Genomic DNA, 17008 nt, shown 5'->3' on the forward strand with positions numbered 1-17008 from the left:
CGAATTGAAACCACGACCGGGTTTCTCAAATTGAAACAACATTGAGGTTTCGTCGATCGAATGAAGCCTTACTGGGATTTCAGGTTCGATCGATAAAAATCCCTTTAGTGTTTCAATTTGAAGTAACCCCAATATGGTTTCAATCAGTAAGACTTGAAACCTAATAGGGATTTCATTTAATGAAACCCCATCAGGTTTAAGAAAGAAACCAGGGAGAGATCTCGAGAAAAGAAGAAGAGAGAGTAAAGGAAAAAAGGGAGAATAAGAGAGATGGTTGTGGTTGAAGGAGAAGCGAGAAGACAATTTTATTTTGTATCAGTCGATTGACAACGACGAAAATGATAAATGATAGCGAGGGAAAGAATTTTGAAGATGGGTAGAAAAGGAAAAGAAAAGTTAACAGTTAAAGTTGACTGACTGAAAATATTGAAATAGGACCAAAATAGAAATTAGTCAACTTTAGAAAGCTATTTTAGTGAATTAGTTATTTTTAGAGGCCAAAATAAATTAACTCTTTTCTCATTGAAAATAAAATTCATGTGTAAAGGCAAACCCTTTTGAGGACCACAATGAGAAGTTTAGTTTTACGAGCAAGGGCACTTCTATAGAGGCAATACCAACAAAAGAAGACAATGTCTATTTGAGTTTAACCTAACGACACGATCAATGTTGCCTGGTATCCGGTAAAAGGTCGTCGATCAACAATCTCCGGTTGTCGACAATTTTTTTATCTTCTTCGTTTTTCTCGTTCTCTCTCTTCTTCTTTTTCTTCTCCCCATCTTCTTTTCTTCTCTCTCTGTACCATTGTCAGGGAAGGGGAGGACTCCCTTTGACGGGAATGGTATAAAGAGAGAGAAGAAGAAGGTTTTTTTAAATTAAGGTCGTCAGCCGGTGACTTTTTTGCTTGAGGGAGAGAAAAAGAAGAATAGAGTGATAAAAAACCCTAAAAAAATGAGGGGTAAAGTCATTGTCTCTAACCAAACATGGTCAACTTATTTTAACAAAATCTTACGTGAAAAACACATTGTCTCTGACAAGCACGAGCATTGCGTATCCTGGTTAATATACTTCACTTTATGATGTATCAAAATCAAATGAGGTGTCAACGGTTGGTAGCCCAACTGGTTCCAAGGTGTTGACATAAACTCCAGAAATCCCTGGAGGTCTCAGGTTCGAATCCCAAAGAAGGTGGAATCTTTGGTTATTTGAATTGGGATTATGTAGGTATTAATAAAGTTGTTGGGCTTTAGGCCATTGTCTTTGTTGGGCTATAGGCCCGGTGTCGTAAATGTTTGAGTGGGCAGTTATCGAGCTTATCACATCTATGATGTTACGTAGATCGTAGTTGTCTTCCAAAAAAATAAAATAATATGAGGTATAATTGTTTTTTTTTTTTTAATTGTGTTGTTCAAGAAAAAATTTGTTGTTTGCATACAGGAAATGGGTAGACAACCCTAATTGGGTAATGAATAGTCTTGTAACCCAGAAGACAAGTACAATAGCCGGAAACCGGAAGCAACACACGAGCGAACGAACAAAATACTAATAATACAACCCCCCACAAAAAGAAAGAAAAACACTTTCTCCTCCCTCACTCTCTCTTTCTCTCTCTTTTCAGCTTCCCATCTTCCTTCTTCTATTCTCTCTCTCTCTCTCTCTATAAAAGTAAGTATAAACCCCTCTCTCTCTCTCTAGCTTCGTTCCCGCATTCATTCTTTCTGCCTCTCTCTACAGTACTACCACCGGAGTTTCTCTACGCCGATCTCTTTCTCTCTCTCTCGTCCGCACGCACCAGAAAAGGTATTCCCTCTCTCTCTCTCTTTAAAACTCTCTTGCTTTCTTTATCTTATCATTTTCAACTGATTGTTGTTATAATGATTTTGTTAGGGTATAATAGAGATTTAGAAAACCATAACACTTTACGAGATTAGGGATGGCGTTTAGCTGCTGAAATCTCTTTTTCTTTTTGTTTTAATTTTTTCAAGATTTCTTCTATAAACATAATAATGGGTTTTGTGAATTAGAGAAACCCCATGAAGATAGTGCCTTTACAAGATTTCTAAGAAATCTTGTAAATCTGATCCATCTTATTTGAGATATGTATGTAAATGAAACTATTATTGGTTTTGAAGAATTAACTAATATCTAAAAATCACACACACAAAAAAAAAATCAGACCTTTTCATTTGTTTTCTGGATTCAATTTTTTTTCCTTTGTGCAAGTTTGATAAAAAAAAGGCCCAAATTTACGAAAAACTGTTAATGTTAGTTATCCAATTTCACTTTGTCAGTGATCCTTGGGGAAGTTTTAAAACTAGGTTTCAGAGATATTCTGTAAACAAGTTTAGGATTCTTCATGATTAAAAAACTTCAAAATTTTATAGTAACTAAATTTATATTAACAAATCAGTTAGAAAATGTGATAAACCTTACTAATAGGTTTAACTAAAAGAGTTGTTTAATTTGTCAGAAATGAACGACTAATTTTTGTATCAAGTTATAAGCTTCCGTGAATGTAAAGAACCTAATAGAGAGTCCTGAATAGTTGAAATGTACTTTGGCGGTGTAGGGGTATTATACTTAGTTTTATGATATCGGATTGAAAGTGACGTCTTCATCTTTGAAGAAAGTTGTCTCGTTGATTTCATAGTTAGACAATGTATATTAAGGAAAGAAAACAATGTGCCAAATCTTCGCCCCTCTATCACATCTCTAAAGTTAATTCTTCTAGTAATTGAGATAGGAACTTTGAGGTACTCTTTGTTTAACTTAGACGCTGCTTAATTGTACAACATTGCTACATCACTAGTACATTGACTTACATTAATGTCATCTTAACACCATACAGGTACTCAACACGTCGCCTAAAACCGTAGGATACTCTGCTGAAACTTCAGAAGTGCAAGGAACAAGCCAACCAGAAAATACAACCTGTATGCGAGGAAATCTTTTATAGAGTACTTGAGTTGCATGTGTGTTCGTCTTCATTCTTCCAATTCCCATAAACCTCTTTGCAAACAAAATCAATAACATACTTGAAACATATACTTCAACGAGAATAAACGAAGTGCCGACAGGCATCAGCCATGGAGTTGCCTCTAGAGATGCAGTCTAAGAGCCCAAAACGTGAAATTGGTACCTCTATCTCTTTCTTTTTGACCTACGAAGTTATCTAACTTTACTTTTGGAGCTCTTTTTACGATGCAATTTAAGGTTTTGGAGTTTCAATCTTTGCTTTCTTTCCTGTACTTCTATGAAAGGCTCTTAAATGAAATTCTTAGAGTTTTTTTTCTTAATTAATTTTTTTTAGGGTTTTATTTTTGTATTTATTCTCAAGAAGCAGTGATACAGAATACCAAGTTTCTGTGTTCTTATTGTTGATATCATGCTGCATAAAAATGGCAATGAAATAGAAAACAACTTCTTGTAGGGAAAGAGCAATTTATGTGAATGAAATAGAAAGCAACTATTTCACTCCAATCCCAGAGAGTTAAGACCAAGTATCCCTTGACACCACGTGGATACAAGAGAAACAATGTAACACCCATATAGTCAGCACCACATCTTTCGGCCATTACAGACTCGTTAAATGCAACCTTCTGAGCTCAAGTACCCAACAGATGGCTAGTTCTTTGAAAGTTTTGAGAAAGAAAAATTTGTGTACTTCTTGTTAAGTTTTTTGCCAAGTGATTTTTTCTAACATAATTCAGGTCCTTCGGGACTTGAGGTCATTAATTCTCATAGATAAGTGTTGGGTATTTGGGCGGAACCTAACTCGGCCTCTTTCGTATCCTTGGCATGCCACATGCTGTGCTTATCTAGTTGTGGCAACCAAATATCATATAGTGACTTAATTGCTCATAGATTATACCTGAAGTAGCTGAAGTCCTTTCTTCTTCAATATTGCTTATGTTTGTTATTTTCCGTTCATTCCCTAGACTGTTTGGACATGTTGCAGGTAATGGAGTTAAGGAAAATGGGGGGTCAACGTCATCTGCCGAAGAAGTTCTACTTGGGTCTAATCCAGAGGCTCAACATGAAGAGACGGGTAATCCTACCTATCTGGCCATTTTTTCTGTTCCCCAAGCTAGTTGCTCTTTTGTTTTGAATAGATCGGCAAATGAAATTTCAATTTTTTTTTCCTGCTTCTGATTTCGTAACTTTTTCACTTTTGCTGCCTCAAAACCTTTTGCATATCTGACTCCAATCTAGTGATAACTTTGTTTATAAATAGATACAAGAATACCTTAAAACAAGGACAGAGATTGGGGTTTGTTTATAACAAAATGTTAGTATTTGGTTCAGAATTTTCAAATATGTATTGATTTTAAAGAAATAAAGGGGGTGAGAAGATCCCTATGCTACCGCAGCAAATAAGTGTTCTTTTACTTCTATTAAAAATTTGAACACTACCTGACAGAGTTACAGATCAACCCTCGTATCAGCTAATTCCGAACACTTGAACTAATGATGAACTCGTGTGTTTATCTCATTGCCCCAGAAAGAAAGGCTCGGGTGAATGCTGCATGGGAGCAAATGAATAAGAGTGTTTCGGTGAAGATACCCAAATCCTTTACAAGCAAACCATCTAATACAACGACCAATAAAACATCGAAGACTTCCCCTGTGAGATTTTTTCTTCGTCTTGTATTTTTTCCTCAAATCTGTAGAGGTTTAGTTGGTAATTGTTTTGGGATACTGTTATGAAATAAGTATCTTATTTTCTATGTTTTTTTCACTCTGATCTTGTAGAATTGGATGACAGCTCTTGGTCTGGCACCTAATAAGCCTGGATTGCATGGGCAAGACATGCCGGGGAAGAGACCTAATCTTATACAAAATCATACTAGTGATGAGGCCAAGAAGCTTGCAGCAGCTGCGATATCTGCAGCGAAGGTTGCAGCAGCAGCAGCTGCTGCTGCTGCCGCAGGCAGAGGGAAGATAGAAGTATGCAGTAACTCTTTGGACTAACAAGATCGTTGTTGTTTTCTTTGCATATATTCAGATTTATGTATAAAACTATAAATGGGTTTGGATACAGTAAATCTATATCACAGAAGCTAGTTTTAGTATCTCCACCAAATGAACCGTGTTCCCATTTAGCAAAATAGGCATTTGTTAAGATTTGGAAGAAATCTTTGCTCAACAACATTATCTTTTACCGGCATTTTTTCTTCAGTATATTTGAAAAGGTTATCTGGGAGTATTCAGACATTATAGTTTTTTTTTTTCTGGTTTCAGGTAACAGAGATAAGGGACTTTGCAGGCCAAGATATTGAAGTGAAGAAGCTAGTTGATGCTGACTCAAAGGAGGCAATGGAGAAAGCAAAGGTAGCAATGGGGCCTCCTTCTGCAGTAGATGCAGTTCTTGAACAAATAAAGAAGAAACAAAAGCTGAGTGTACTCGACAAGACGAAAAAGGATTGGGGTGAATTCAAGGATGAAAACAAAGGGTTAGAAGATGAACTAGATGCTTACAAGAAGAGCTCTAATCAGTATCTAGATAAAGTGTCTTTCTTACAGAGAACAGATCTACGGGAATTTGAACGAGAAAGGGATGCTCGTCTTTCTCTGCAGTCAAAGAGAAAATCAGACGTCTGAGAGTATCCATAAAACCTTTGCAGATTACACTTCCTTTGAAGATTTGGGGGAAAACAAAGACTGATCGAATGAACTGTTTTGAGTTTTGCCGTTCTGGGTAATAATTGTTTTGATACTTCTCCTTCATTCTTTAAATATATGTTTCAAGCTTTGAGTTGTTTGTCTTGGATGATCCTTATGATATAATGATTCAATCCTAAAAGGCAAGTACTTATGATCCCAAGTCAAGTTGTTTAGGTCATGTTTGGCACGAAAGGAAACAACAGGATCATTGAGAATGTCAATCTCGTAATGTGGTTCTTAGTAATTTGCAAAGTTATACTGCCAAACATTGACCTGAGAGAAAAAAAAAAAAACTTATGCTTGAATCTTTAAGTTTGGGTTCCTTACCTTCATAAATGTTGGGCACTTCGAGGGTAATCCGTCCATTATTGCTTTCATTCAGCCAAAGAATCCTTGCACCTAGTAGTAGTCTAGTAGACCTAGGATTTACATAGAGGAGAGGTTAAACTCAAAACATAAAATTTGTCCCATAGAGGATTTTAAGTAAATATTACGTCGTCTGATAGTTTTTAGGGTCCGTGGGTATATAGACTAAAATAATGTTCAAAAAGGGTTTAGGGTCCAATCTTGTCAAAAAATGGATTTTTAGTCCTATTGTTCTTGGGTCTAAAAACCCATACAATCTATAAAACAATTTCATTCGTGTCCCAAACCATTTTCACGGGATTTTAAATTGTGGGCCGAACCGAAAATTCCAACAACTTATTAACCGTGAATTTGGGATAAATTATAGGAAACAAAATCGAAACTTTCCCAAAACGAAACGTTTCAAAAATCCTAACCTAAATCTTCGAAACGCCATTACCAGAAACTAATCAAACGCTGAAAAGAAGGAAATCAAATTTGGGAGTGATTTGGGGAATTTATTAGCAAAAAACGGATAGAAACAAATCATAATTTCTCTCTCCTCTAAACAGATTTGTAAATTAAATTTATTTTCTCTCTCTAAACTTTCAGATTTGGAAAGAGTATATTTTCTGAGATCAATTTAGCGTGATTTGGGGGTTAATATACAAAACGTATATATTACTTTCTCTCACTTAATTTTCAGATTTGGAAATAATATATTTTTCTGGGAACATTACAACAACATTTGTTTTTGTTTTTACTCATACATAAATACACATCGAATACAAATTATGAAACAAATACGTAAATTATTTGTTATTTATGACGAGGAAACCAACATTTGTCATGCATACAACGTAATTTATCAACTGTACGTGTATCATGTTCAATAAATTACACATAATTTCTTTTACATTACACATCGTTTACATTCTGTTACAAAAAAATCGTTTACACTATATTGTCGTAGAGCATATGTAGTCTTGAGCAGGACAAACAACATTTACACTATATTGTCGAAGAGCATATCCAAATGCTTTTGCACCACCAAGAAACAAATGACCAACTTCAGTAGGAAATTCCATAAGTAACAGCAAAACTACAAAAAGAAAACATATACATTTGTCAACAAAACATATAATTTACTAGGATCGACATGTGTAATGGAATAAATTATGCATACTGTTTGTTAAACTTCATAATGTGTTAGGAGACAAACATAACTTTAGTTTGAATCACAAGGTCACTGTTATGTGAAAAAATATGTATAATGTGCAATCAATTACATATAACTTTTGGAAAATTTATTGTACTATAAACAACAACTGTTTTGGGGAAAAAGTACGCGTAATGTTGAATAAATTATATATAATTTATGCAGATTTATAAGATGTTTTTGATATTATTTATAAAATATGTATAATTTGTAACAAAATACATATATTTTACATTCTGTTATAAAAACATCGTACGGAAGATGTTTGAGTTATGTATGTGTTATGTTCAGTAAACATTATGTAATGTCGTGTAAATTATATATCGTTTACTTTCTGTTACAACCAAATCGTACTAGATCTTCTCTGGATCAAAAATTATATGTAATTTATTGTAAACGATCCGTAATTTATTTTAAATTAGATATCGTTTGCATTCAGTTATAACAAAGTTCGATATCTTCACTGCATCAAAAATTGTACGGAAACCTTGACGAAGATTTGAAAAATGATCTAAAAATCAAAATCTATAACCTAAAACTACTAAAAAGTAACAAAATACATAGAGACAAACACTTTTTAATCGAATAAAATGAATTGTAAAGACGGATTTAACATTAACATCATAAAATCGGTTATGAATCTTAGAGAGAGAAAATACTAAATAATGATAAAGATTTGATTAGATGATACAGAGAGAAATTTGATTATAATGAAATTCATGAACAAAGTTAAAGATGAAGATGAAGATGAAAAACATTAAACATAAAAGAAGAAACTAAAACCTTTAACATTACTTGAAAAACAATATTAAATCTGATTCAGAATCTGTTTCAATGGAATGAAAAATGACTTTTGTAATGTGTTTTACCTGATAAACGATGAAGAAGATGATTTCAGTTGGTCTAATGAAGAAGAAACAAGATTTCTGAGATTAATGGATGATTATCAAAAGGTTACTTTGTTTAGAGAGAGAGAAAATAAGCAAGTTTCGGTTACTAAAGATAATGAAGATCACGGTTACTTTGTTTAGAAACGTGATTGGAGAGAGAATGGTGGGAGATAAAAATGGAAAAAGATATTTTGGATTTTAGAATGTAAATCAGATTTTATATATAAAGAAGGTTAGTATAGGTATTATAAATTAATATGTATTATAGGGATTTGGTTTTGAAACCCTTTATAGGATTAGAGAGGACTAAAAATGTCTTATTAGGGCCCATTTTTTGGGCTATAAACCCAAAAGTTCTAGTTTTTATCATCTAAAAATTCTTCATGTGGATGTCTTCATCCTAATAAATATAGCACTTTTTGTAGATAAACATATGGCCGCGGCTGTGGGGAACAAAGGAAATTCTCCTGGGAATAAAGACTTTTCTTAAAACTAGTCAAATAAGATTGACTTTTTATGTTTCTTTTTATTGCTAAGGGGCTTCTAATTTTAGAAGATACTATAAAAAAGGTTCCTCCATCTCATCACCTCTCTCTGTCACTTCATCTTCTCGACACCTCATCATCTTCTCCGGCGAAAGTCGCGACCTTCAAACATAAAAAAGAAAAAAAATATTAATTTTCTCTCTCCTCTCTCTCTCTCTCTCCGATGAAAGTCGTGAGAACATACCTTCTCTCTCTCTAGATCTGTTCTAGAGAGAGAGAGAAAAGAAAGAAAAAAAATTAGAGAGAGAAAGAGGAGAGAGAAAATTTTTAAAAAAAAGTTTTTTTTTGTATGTTTGAAGGTCGCCGGTCAGAAAATTGGCCGGCCGGCGACTTTCGCCGGAGAAGATGATGAGGTGTCGAGAAGATGAAGTGGCAGACAGAACAAATGAGATGGAGGAGAACTTTCAAAAAAATGTATTCTGTATTCCCAATAAAAATTTATTCCCCGGAGAATTTTCAAAAAAAATCTGGATTCCCTCGAGAATTTATTCCCCGGAAAATTTTCTTTATTCCCCAAAGCCGCGGCCTAAACATATAGACACTCAATTATTCATCACTTATTCCATTCCTAATAACAAGCATGGCTCAAAATATTTTCTCAGACTATATTACTTTTTTTTTCTCGACTATATTACTTTTTTTCTTTTATGAGAACTCAGACTATATTACTTGAAACATGTAAGATTTATGTTAAAGTCAACAGCAGCAACTAACCTAATTCAGAAAATTTATGTTTTTTTGCTTTGGGAGTTTCGATCATTTTTTACCAAGGTCAACTATTCATTCACAGTGAGAAAGTTGTAAACCACATCAAAAAAGTTATTGTCAAGTAGTTCAACAAAAAAAAAAAAAAAAAAGTTATTGTCAAGTTGTTTACTAAGTTGCACGTACACCGATAAAACTCAGACAAGCTGAAACAATTTTTCTTGTCAAAATGATGGAATGATTTAAACAAGCAATTGAAAAGAGGAATTTGGTGTTGGATTCATTGAAACATATACTGAATTCTTGGAGATGTATATCTATTGGAGATGTATATCTATCTATGTGACGGAACAGAATACTTCAAATTCTTGGAAATGTTTATCTATGTGAGTATGTGACTATGGAACATAATACTTCAATTGATAGCTATGGCAAAACCTCTTTATTGACTTTTTTTTGTCTATAAAAATCAACTTTTCCAAAATTAAATCTGTCAATAGTTTAATATGATTATAACAATATAAAAAACAATGAAAGTCTTTGAAATCTTGTTTCTCTCTTCAGAAGTCACCTTTCTCTTGTACTATCTTTTGCTTCATTTGACCTATTTTCAAGTTTTACTAAGGGTCGGAATCAGACATGAGCTTCCGGAACCCTATAAGAACCTGAACTTCAACTAATCGAGCTCGAAAACTCTTCATGAATATAATGCACCTAGAAAACTCTTTTAAAATGTAGTAGTAGCCAAGGCTTCTTTTAAGTTCCTTCTCATAAGTGCTTCAGTCTCTGTTTGGGTCATTATATTTACATAAGATAATTAATAACTTTTTTAATCATTTGTGATAGAAATCAGAGAAAGATAGAATTTCATTAATCGAATGAATTTTCATTAATGATTCAATTACAAAGATTGAGCTTATATAAGCTTTCATATATTCGGTTATAGAGAGAGAATGGGATAACAGATTCTGTTAATCCCAACAACCTCTAACTACCAAGTTTGTTATTCTTCTAAAGGCACCTCTATTACTTATACATTTCTTTACTTACACCTTGTTTACACCTTCTTCTTCACTTATACTAACACCTAGAATACACTCATATTTGTATTCATTATCATGCCCCCTCAAGATGATGGGTCAATCAGAACCATTAGCTTGCCTCTAAGATTGAGAAACTGATCCTTAGCAAGACCCTTTGTAAACAAATCAGCTGGTTGTTCTAATGATGGAATATACCTGATTTCAAGTCGACCAGAGGCTACCAAGTCCCTAATAAAGTGATAATCGACTTCAATGTGTTTTGTCCTAGCATGACAAATTGGATTGGCCGCAATGTTCTTTGCTCCTAAATTATCACAGTATAAAACCATTGGAAGAGACACCTGTTGATGGAGCTCCTCAAGAAGAAATGAAATCCAGAGTACTTCAGCAGAGGTGATGGAGAGAGCTTTGTATTCAGCTTCTGTAGAGGACTTTGCAACAGTTGGTTGCTTCTTAGAGCACCAGGAAACTAGTGATTGACCAAGCACAATACAAAAACCACTTGTTGATCTTCTTGAATCAGGGCACCCAGCCCAATCAGAATCTGAGTAACCTCTTAGATTAGAAATGTCTCCTGGTGTGATAGTAATCCCACAGTCAATTGCCCCTTTGACATACCTTAAAATCTTCTTCATGAGTTGAATATGAGATGTTCTTGGTGCTTGCATAAACTGGGCTGCATAATTCACAGCATAAGCCAAGTCAGGTCTGGTCATGGTTAGATATTGAAGACCCCCAACTATACTTCTGTAGAAGGTTGGATCAGACATTAGTTCACCATCAGACTTGGATAATCTATTTCCACCAGGAACTGGAGTACAACTAGGCTTGGAGTCCAGCAACTCAGCTTTTTCAAGTAAGCTTAGAGCATATTTCTTTTGGGTGAGGAATAGAGCAGAAGAGTTAGCTCGAGATACTTCAATCCCCAAGAAAAAATGGAGAGGACCCAAGTCCTTCATAGCAAATTCTTTGCTAAGAGTAAGCACAAGAGAATGCATAATAGCACTATTACTCCCAGTTAAAATGATATCATCAACATATAGGAGTAAGACCATTATAGCAGAATCTGTGAATTGGACAAACATTGAATGGTCATGAGCACTTCTCTTGAAACCCAAAGTGAGAAGAAAAGAGCCAAATCTCTGAAACCAAGCTCTTGGAGCCTGTTTCAAGCCATAAAGACTTTTATGAAGATGACATACATAAGAAGGATATTCCAAGTCAACAAAACCTTGAGGCTGAGTCATAAAAACCTTCTCTTGGAGTACTCCATGCAAGAAAGCATTGGATACATCCAACTGCTGGATATTCCATTCATTTGAAATAGCTACATTAAGAACTGTTCTTATAGTAGCAGCCTTTACTACTGGACTAAATGTCTCAGAGTAATCCAAACCATCTTTTTGGTGATAACCCTTTGCCACAAGTCTGGCTTTGTATCTCTCCACAGAGCCATCAGACCTATATTTCACTTTAAAAACCCATTTACAACCTAAAAGATTCATAGATGGATCAGGAGGAACTAATGACCATGTTTCATTCTTTTTTAATGCTTGAAATTCTTCCTTCATAGCATTAACCCATTTAGGATTTGAAGAAGCTTCTTTGAAAGTTGAGGGTTCTTTATGTTTGAGCAACAAGGTCAGATAAGACTGAGATAAAGGGTGAGTAATGGTAAAGTGAGAAACATAATCTGGAATGCACTTTGGTTTGGATATACCATTCCTTAGTCGAGTTACCATTCTATGACTTGGTTCAGGATCATTAGGTTCATTTACTGATGTGCTAGCTTGAGGAGAGTGTTCATGTATAGAAGGAATATCAAGTATTGAAGGTATAGGATTGACAGGTGAAATAGGTAGTTGCAATGTGATAGGTGAGGATTCAGAGTTAGACTCAACTTGACCCATGTCAGCAAAGGGAAAAGTGTTCTATTAAAAAATAACATTCCTAGATATATGAATTTTATGAGTTTCTAAGTCAAAACACTTATAACCCGTATGAGAAGAACTATAGCCAATGAATACACACTTAGATGACTTAGGACTTAGCTTGTCTTGTCTAATAGCACCTAAGTGAGGATAACATAAGCATCCAAATGTCTTTAAGAGAGAGTAATCAGGTGTTTTGTGAAATAATACCTCATAAGGAGACTTACTCTGAAGAATCCTGGTTGGAAGCCTATTAATAGTGAACACAGCAGCTGAAAAAGCTTCAAACCATAAATTCTTTGGAGAATGAGATTGAAATAGGAGAGAATTCCCCATCTCAGTGATCTGTCTATTTCTCCTCTCAGCCCTTCCATTTTGCTGAGGAGTATAGGGACATGAACTTCTAAATAGGATTCCACATTGGTCCAAGTACTGTTTGAATTCTCCTTTGGACAACTCCAATGCACCATCACTTTGGAAATACTTTATAGAAGTATTGAATAAGTTTTCATGTGAAGTTTTGAACAATTTGAAGTACTTGAGACTGTCAGACTTGTATTTCAGAGGATATATCCATAAAAACCTACTGAAATCATCTAAAAATAATATGAAGTACCTATCTCCATTGAGAGTCACATGAGGAGAAGGACCCCAAATGTCACAATGTATCAAGTACAAAGGAGATTCAGTATAGCTATCTGATATAGGAAATGGTAGCAATTTACTTTTAGCAATGGAACATGGATGGCATAAACTCTTAGATGGCTTGTCTAGCACAGAGATCAGTTTGTTTCTTGAGAGAAGATGAATTATAGCATCTGATGTGTGACCTAGTCTAGTATGCCAAATAGAGTATGGTGCAGCAAGTGACACAGCATAGACTTGATGATCATGCTCATTTTGTATACCAAAGACAATAGGATATAGGTGATTCCTAACTGATCCCTCATTGAGAATGTCTTCAGACCATAGGTCTTTTATTTGATAACCCCAAGGTGTAAAAGTCATAGAGCATTGGTTGTCATATGTAAATTTTGAGATAGAAAGTAAGTTCCTTTTGAGTTTAGGAACATATAGCACATTAAACAAGTCAAAATTATAGGATGGAGTATGAAGTTGAGCATTATCTGTAGCAGAAATAGGAATTGAAAGACCATTTCCAATCATTACAGAATCAGAACCCTTATACTCTTGTTGATCAATAATGGTAGTAGGATCATTTGTCATATGACTGGTGGCTCCAGTATCAGCCAACCAGACCCTCTCAGTGATGGTATTATGAACTTCATTTGTTGGATTTTTATGTGAAGAAACTATGACTACCATATTTGCCTCTTCACAATTGAATTCATCTGAATTGTAGTCACAATTTGACTCATACAATTCCTCATCTGTTGGAGTGTAAGCTCCCATTTTCTCATTTTTACTTTCATCTATACTTTCATAAAGATGGATACCAGCAAAATTTCCTTTGATAGGTTTAAGTTGCTGAGGAAACCTCTTTTAAGGTTGATTTTGATCATTTTTACTTTGTGGATTCTTTATAGAATCATCAGGAGCATATCTATACCTGCATTTTGAAGCAAAATGTCCCCATCTTTTGCATATGCCACAAGGAACAGTACTAAAATCAAAATCAGAAGCTGATTCACCTAGATTTTGATTAGAAGAAGAAGAAGGTCCTCTATAAGAATTAGAAATTATCTTTCCTTGATCTACTTGATAAGAATTCCTGTAATTTTGATGTGATTGAGAAGATCTATTTGGATTAAAAGATTTATAACCAGCTCTAGAAGGAAGATTTTTTACAAAGTAAGCTGAACTTTCATCCTCTTGAGTTTGAGTTTTCATCCATTGTTCATGATGGATTAGACGAGTTCTAAGTTCAGAGAAAGTTATAGGTGTTTCTCTATTATGAATAGTTATAACAAAGGATCGATAATCTTTTCCAAGACCTTTTAGAACAATTCGACTAAGTTCCTTATCAGATAATCGATCATTAACAGCAATTAAAGAGTCAGATAATACCTTGATCTTTCGAAGATACTCAGTTGTAGAAGAATCGCCTTTCTTAATCGATTGAATTTGTTCACGAAGTGAGGCAATCCTTGCCTCATATTCTTCAACATAATTTTGCTCCAGATAGCTCCAAATTTCTCTAGAAGTTTGAAGTCCAAGAACATCCGAAGAAATAGAGTGAGTAAATGTTGCTTTCATACATGATTTGACAAAATTGTCTGTTTTCCTCCATTGAAGATAAAGAGGATTAGGAATTTCATGATTGTTCTCTATAATTGACTTATTTGGAGGAACAATTGAGCCATCGACGAAACCAAAGAGATCAGTACTGATTAGAATTGCTTCGAATTGATCCTTCCATATTAGAAAATTCGATCCATCAAGTTTCTCCGAGACAAAACTTGCTATATTAGATATGGAAGTATTTGGTGAAGTAAGATTTGGTGATGAAACTGAATGCGATGATTGAGAAGCCATTAGAGATTAATGAGAATGAATCTCGATTTCCTAGAGAGAGAAAGTGATTCGAAGAAGAAGAAGAAGAAGTAGAAAAAAAAACCACAGCTCTTATACCATGATAGAAATCAGAGAAAGATAGAATTTCATTAATCGAATGAATTTTCATTAATGATTCAATTACAAAGATTGAGCTTATATAAGCTTTCATATATTCGGTTATAGAGAGAGAATGGGATAACAGATTCTGTTAATCCCAACAACCTCTAACTACCAAGTTTGTTATTCTTCTAAAGGCACCTCTATTACTTATACATTTCTTTACTTACACCTTGTTTACACCTTCTTCTTCACTTATACTAACACCTAGAATACACTCATATTTGTATTCATTATCAATTTGGATTTGATTCATCGAGTCTGGCTTTTCTGAATCTGTTTTATTGTAAATAGAGGCACATTAATGGATAATCATTTTTAGTTGATTTGGTAAGTAATTTTTTTCATTAAAATTATCATATGTTTGACTAGAAAAGGGTCCAACATTAATCCAACCTAAATATCTTCTAACTGGCACACAAAAGAGAAAAAGCAGAGAAGTGACAGTGAAGAAAAACGTTGAGAGTGTTGCTTTAAGGGCTACCTCTTCCTCTCTTCTTTATCTATGCCCGTTTTGTCAATTCTTTGCTAAATATTTTCTTATCTTAAAATCTATCTAATTTCTATTCGTCATCCTCATTCCTCCAAAAGTCAAAGGTTTCTTCGATGAAGAAAGATTCAAAAAAAGAAAAAGCGGAGAAGAAACTAAGATTATCTCAACTGATAATGTCACTGGAAAAAGTCCCCAATACTTCCCCGACAATAAATGTAACATCTATTATAAATAACATCAAAAATACTCACAAACTCTAAAACCATTTTTTAATAGGAGATTATGTATTTTCTTTATTTGAAATTGCGACGTAAATCAATATAATTATACCGAGCTTATTAAAAAAATATTTATTAATATCTAATTTATTAATTTTTTTTTATTAAACTTAACTTAATAAATCGATACATTTTCATTGAGTTTTATGTATAAATAAACTTTCATATTACTAAAACAATATTTCTAAATGAAGATGTTTTCTACATTAAATAAAATTTATTACCTAAGTTTATTAAAAAAAAAATTATTGACTAAACAAAGTTTATTAATAGTTCAACAAAAAAAACAAAGTTTATTAATAAATTTAACTTAATTAATCAATAAATTTTGTTAACTGATACATGAAAACTTTCACTAGTGATGGAAGAAATAAAAAATTATAAAATATACTTATTAAGAATATTATGGAAGAGAATTGACAAGAGAAGAGCGACGCTTAGCTTTGATTTGAGAAGACTTTGATATCATAAATATACTTAAGTCTCTCAGTATATTAGTATGTACCTTCTTAGTCAATTAGTACCCGTCTCAGTTCTATCCAATCAGTGAGAGTGCGATCAAGAAGACAAGTCTGTTAGTTAGTTTACGTGTACATTATGATAAAACAATTGAATCATGTAGTCTAAACCTATCTACACCCCTCGTCAAGATAAGAATAAATAGAGTAAATTGTCTTAATAATACTAAAAATAGTTAGAATTGAATATCGACGTGTGTAGTTAAATTATATTACCAAGGTCATGAACAAACTTGGATGGTACTTGCTCCAACCGTCACCAATCTTTAAATGGAAATTTTAAAATCATCTGAAAACTTTAAAATGTCTTAAACAATAATAGAGAAGATAAAATAAATATAATTGAAAAAGATGATGAAATAGATTAAAGATTAAATAGATAGATTTGAAAAAGAATTTAATAGCTTATTTTACATATTAGTGAGGAAGGTATTAAACCGTACACCATAATCTTCACTAATGTTGCTGGCGTAATTGTATTGGATTTATTAAAAAATATCTATTAAAATCTAATTTACTAAAAAGTATATTAAACTTAACTTAATAAATTAACACAGTTTAATTGAGTTTGATCTATAAACAAACTTTGATATTACTTAAAGAAAGTTTCTAAGGCCCCGTTTGGTTTTGCTTAAAAGAAAAGTTAAAAGCTAGTTTTTAGTATACTTTAAGCGCTTATTGAAAATTTTGTGCGTTTGGTTCAGAAAAGCTGTAGCTTATTTTAAGCTAGAAAAACCCATTTT

At 33.5% G+C, this 17008-nt stretch overlaps 1 protein-coding gene and 1 long non-coding RNA gene across 2 annotated transcripts; one reads left to right on the plus strand and one right to left on the minus strand.

Moving 5' to 3' along the window:
- Window positions 1-1406: 1406 nt before the first annotated feature.
- Window positions 1407-5808, plus strand: LOC147568936 (craniofacial development-like protein). The gene is made up of 6 exons (XM_086655374.1): window positions 1407-1800; window positions 2849-3135; window positions 3959-4048; window positions 4502-4626; window positions 4753-4947; window positions 5242-5808. The coding sequence occupies exons 2-6, from the start codon at window positions 3087-3089 to the stop codon at window positions 5599-5601; spliced, it is 819 nt and encodes a 272-aa protein (XP_086511500.1). The 5' UTR covers window positions 1407-1800; window positions 2849-3086; the 3' UTR covers window positions 5602-5808.
- Window positions 5809-6892: 1084 nt separating this feature from the next.
- Window positions 6893-8166, minus strand: LOC147568937 (uncharacterized). Its single transcript, XR_015238490.1, has 2 exons — window positions 8098-8166; window positions 6893-7111 (listed from the first exon to the last, which is right to left on the minus strand). It is a non-coding gene; the product is annotated as an uncharacterized LOC147568937 (long non-coding RNA).
- Window positions 8167-17008: the final 8842 nt, after the last annotated feature.

The sequence above is a fragment of the Eschscholzia californica genome, unplaced genomic scaffold (genome assembly GCF_041429995.1).
Source record: "Eschscholzia californica isolate CP2 unplaced genomic scaffold, dmEscCali1.0.p SCAF_1, whole genome shotgun sequence".
Lineage (NCBI taxonomy): Eukaryota > Viridiplantae > Streptophyta > Magnoliopsida > Ranunculales > Papaveraceae > Eschscholzia > Eschscholzia californica.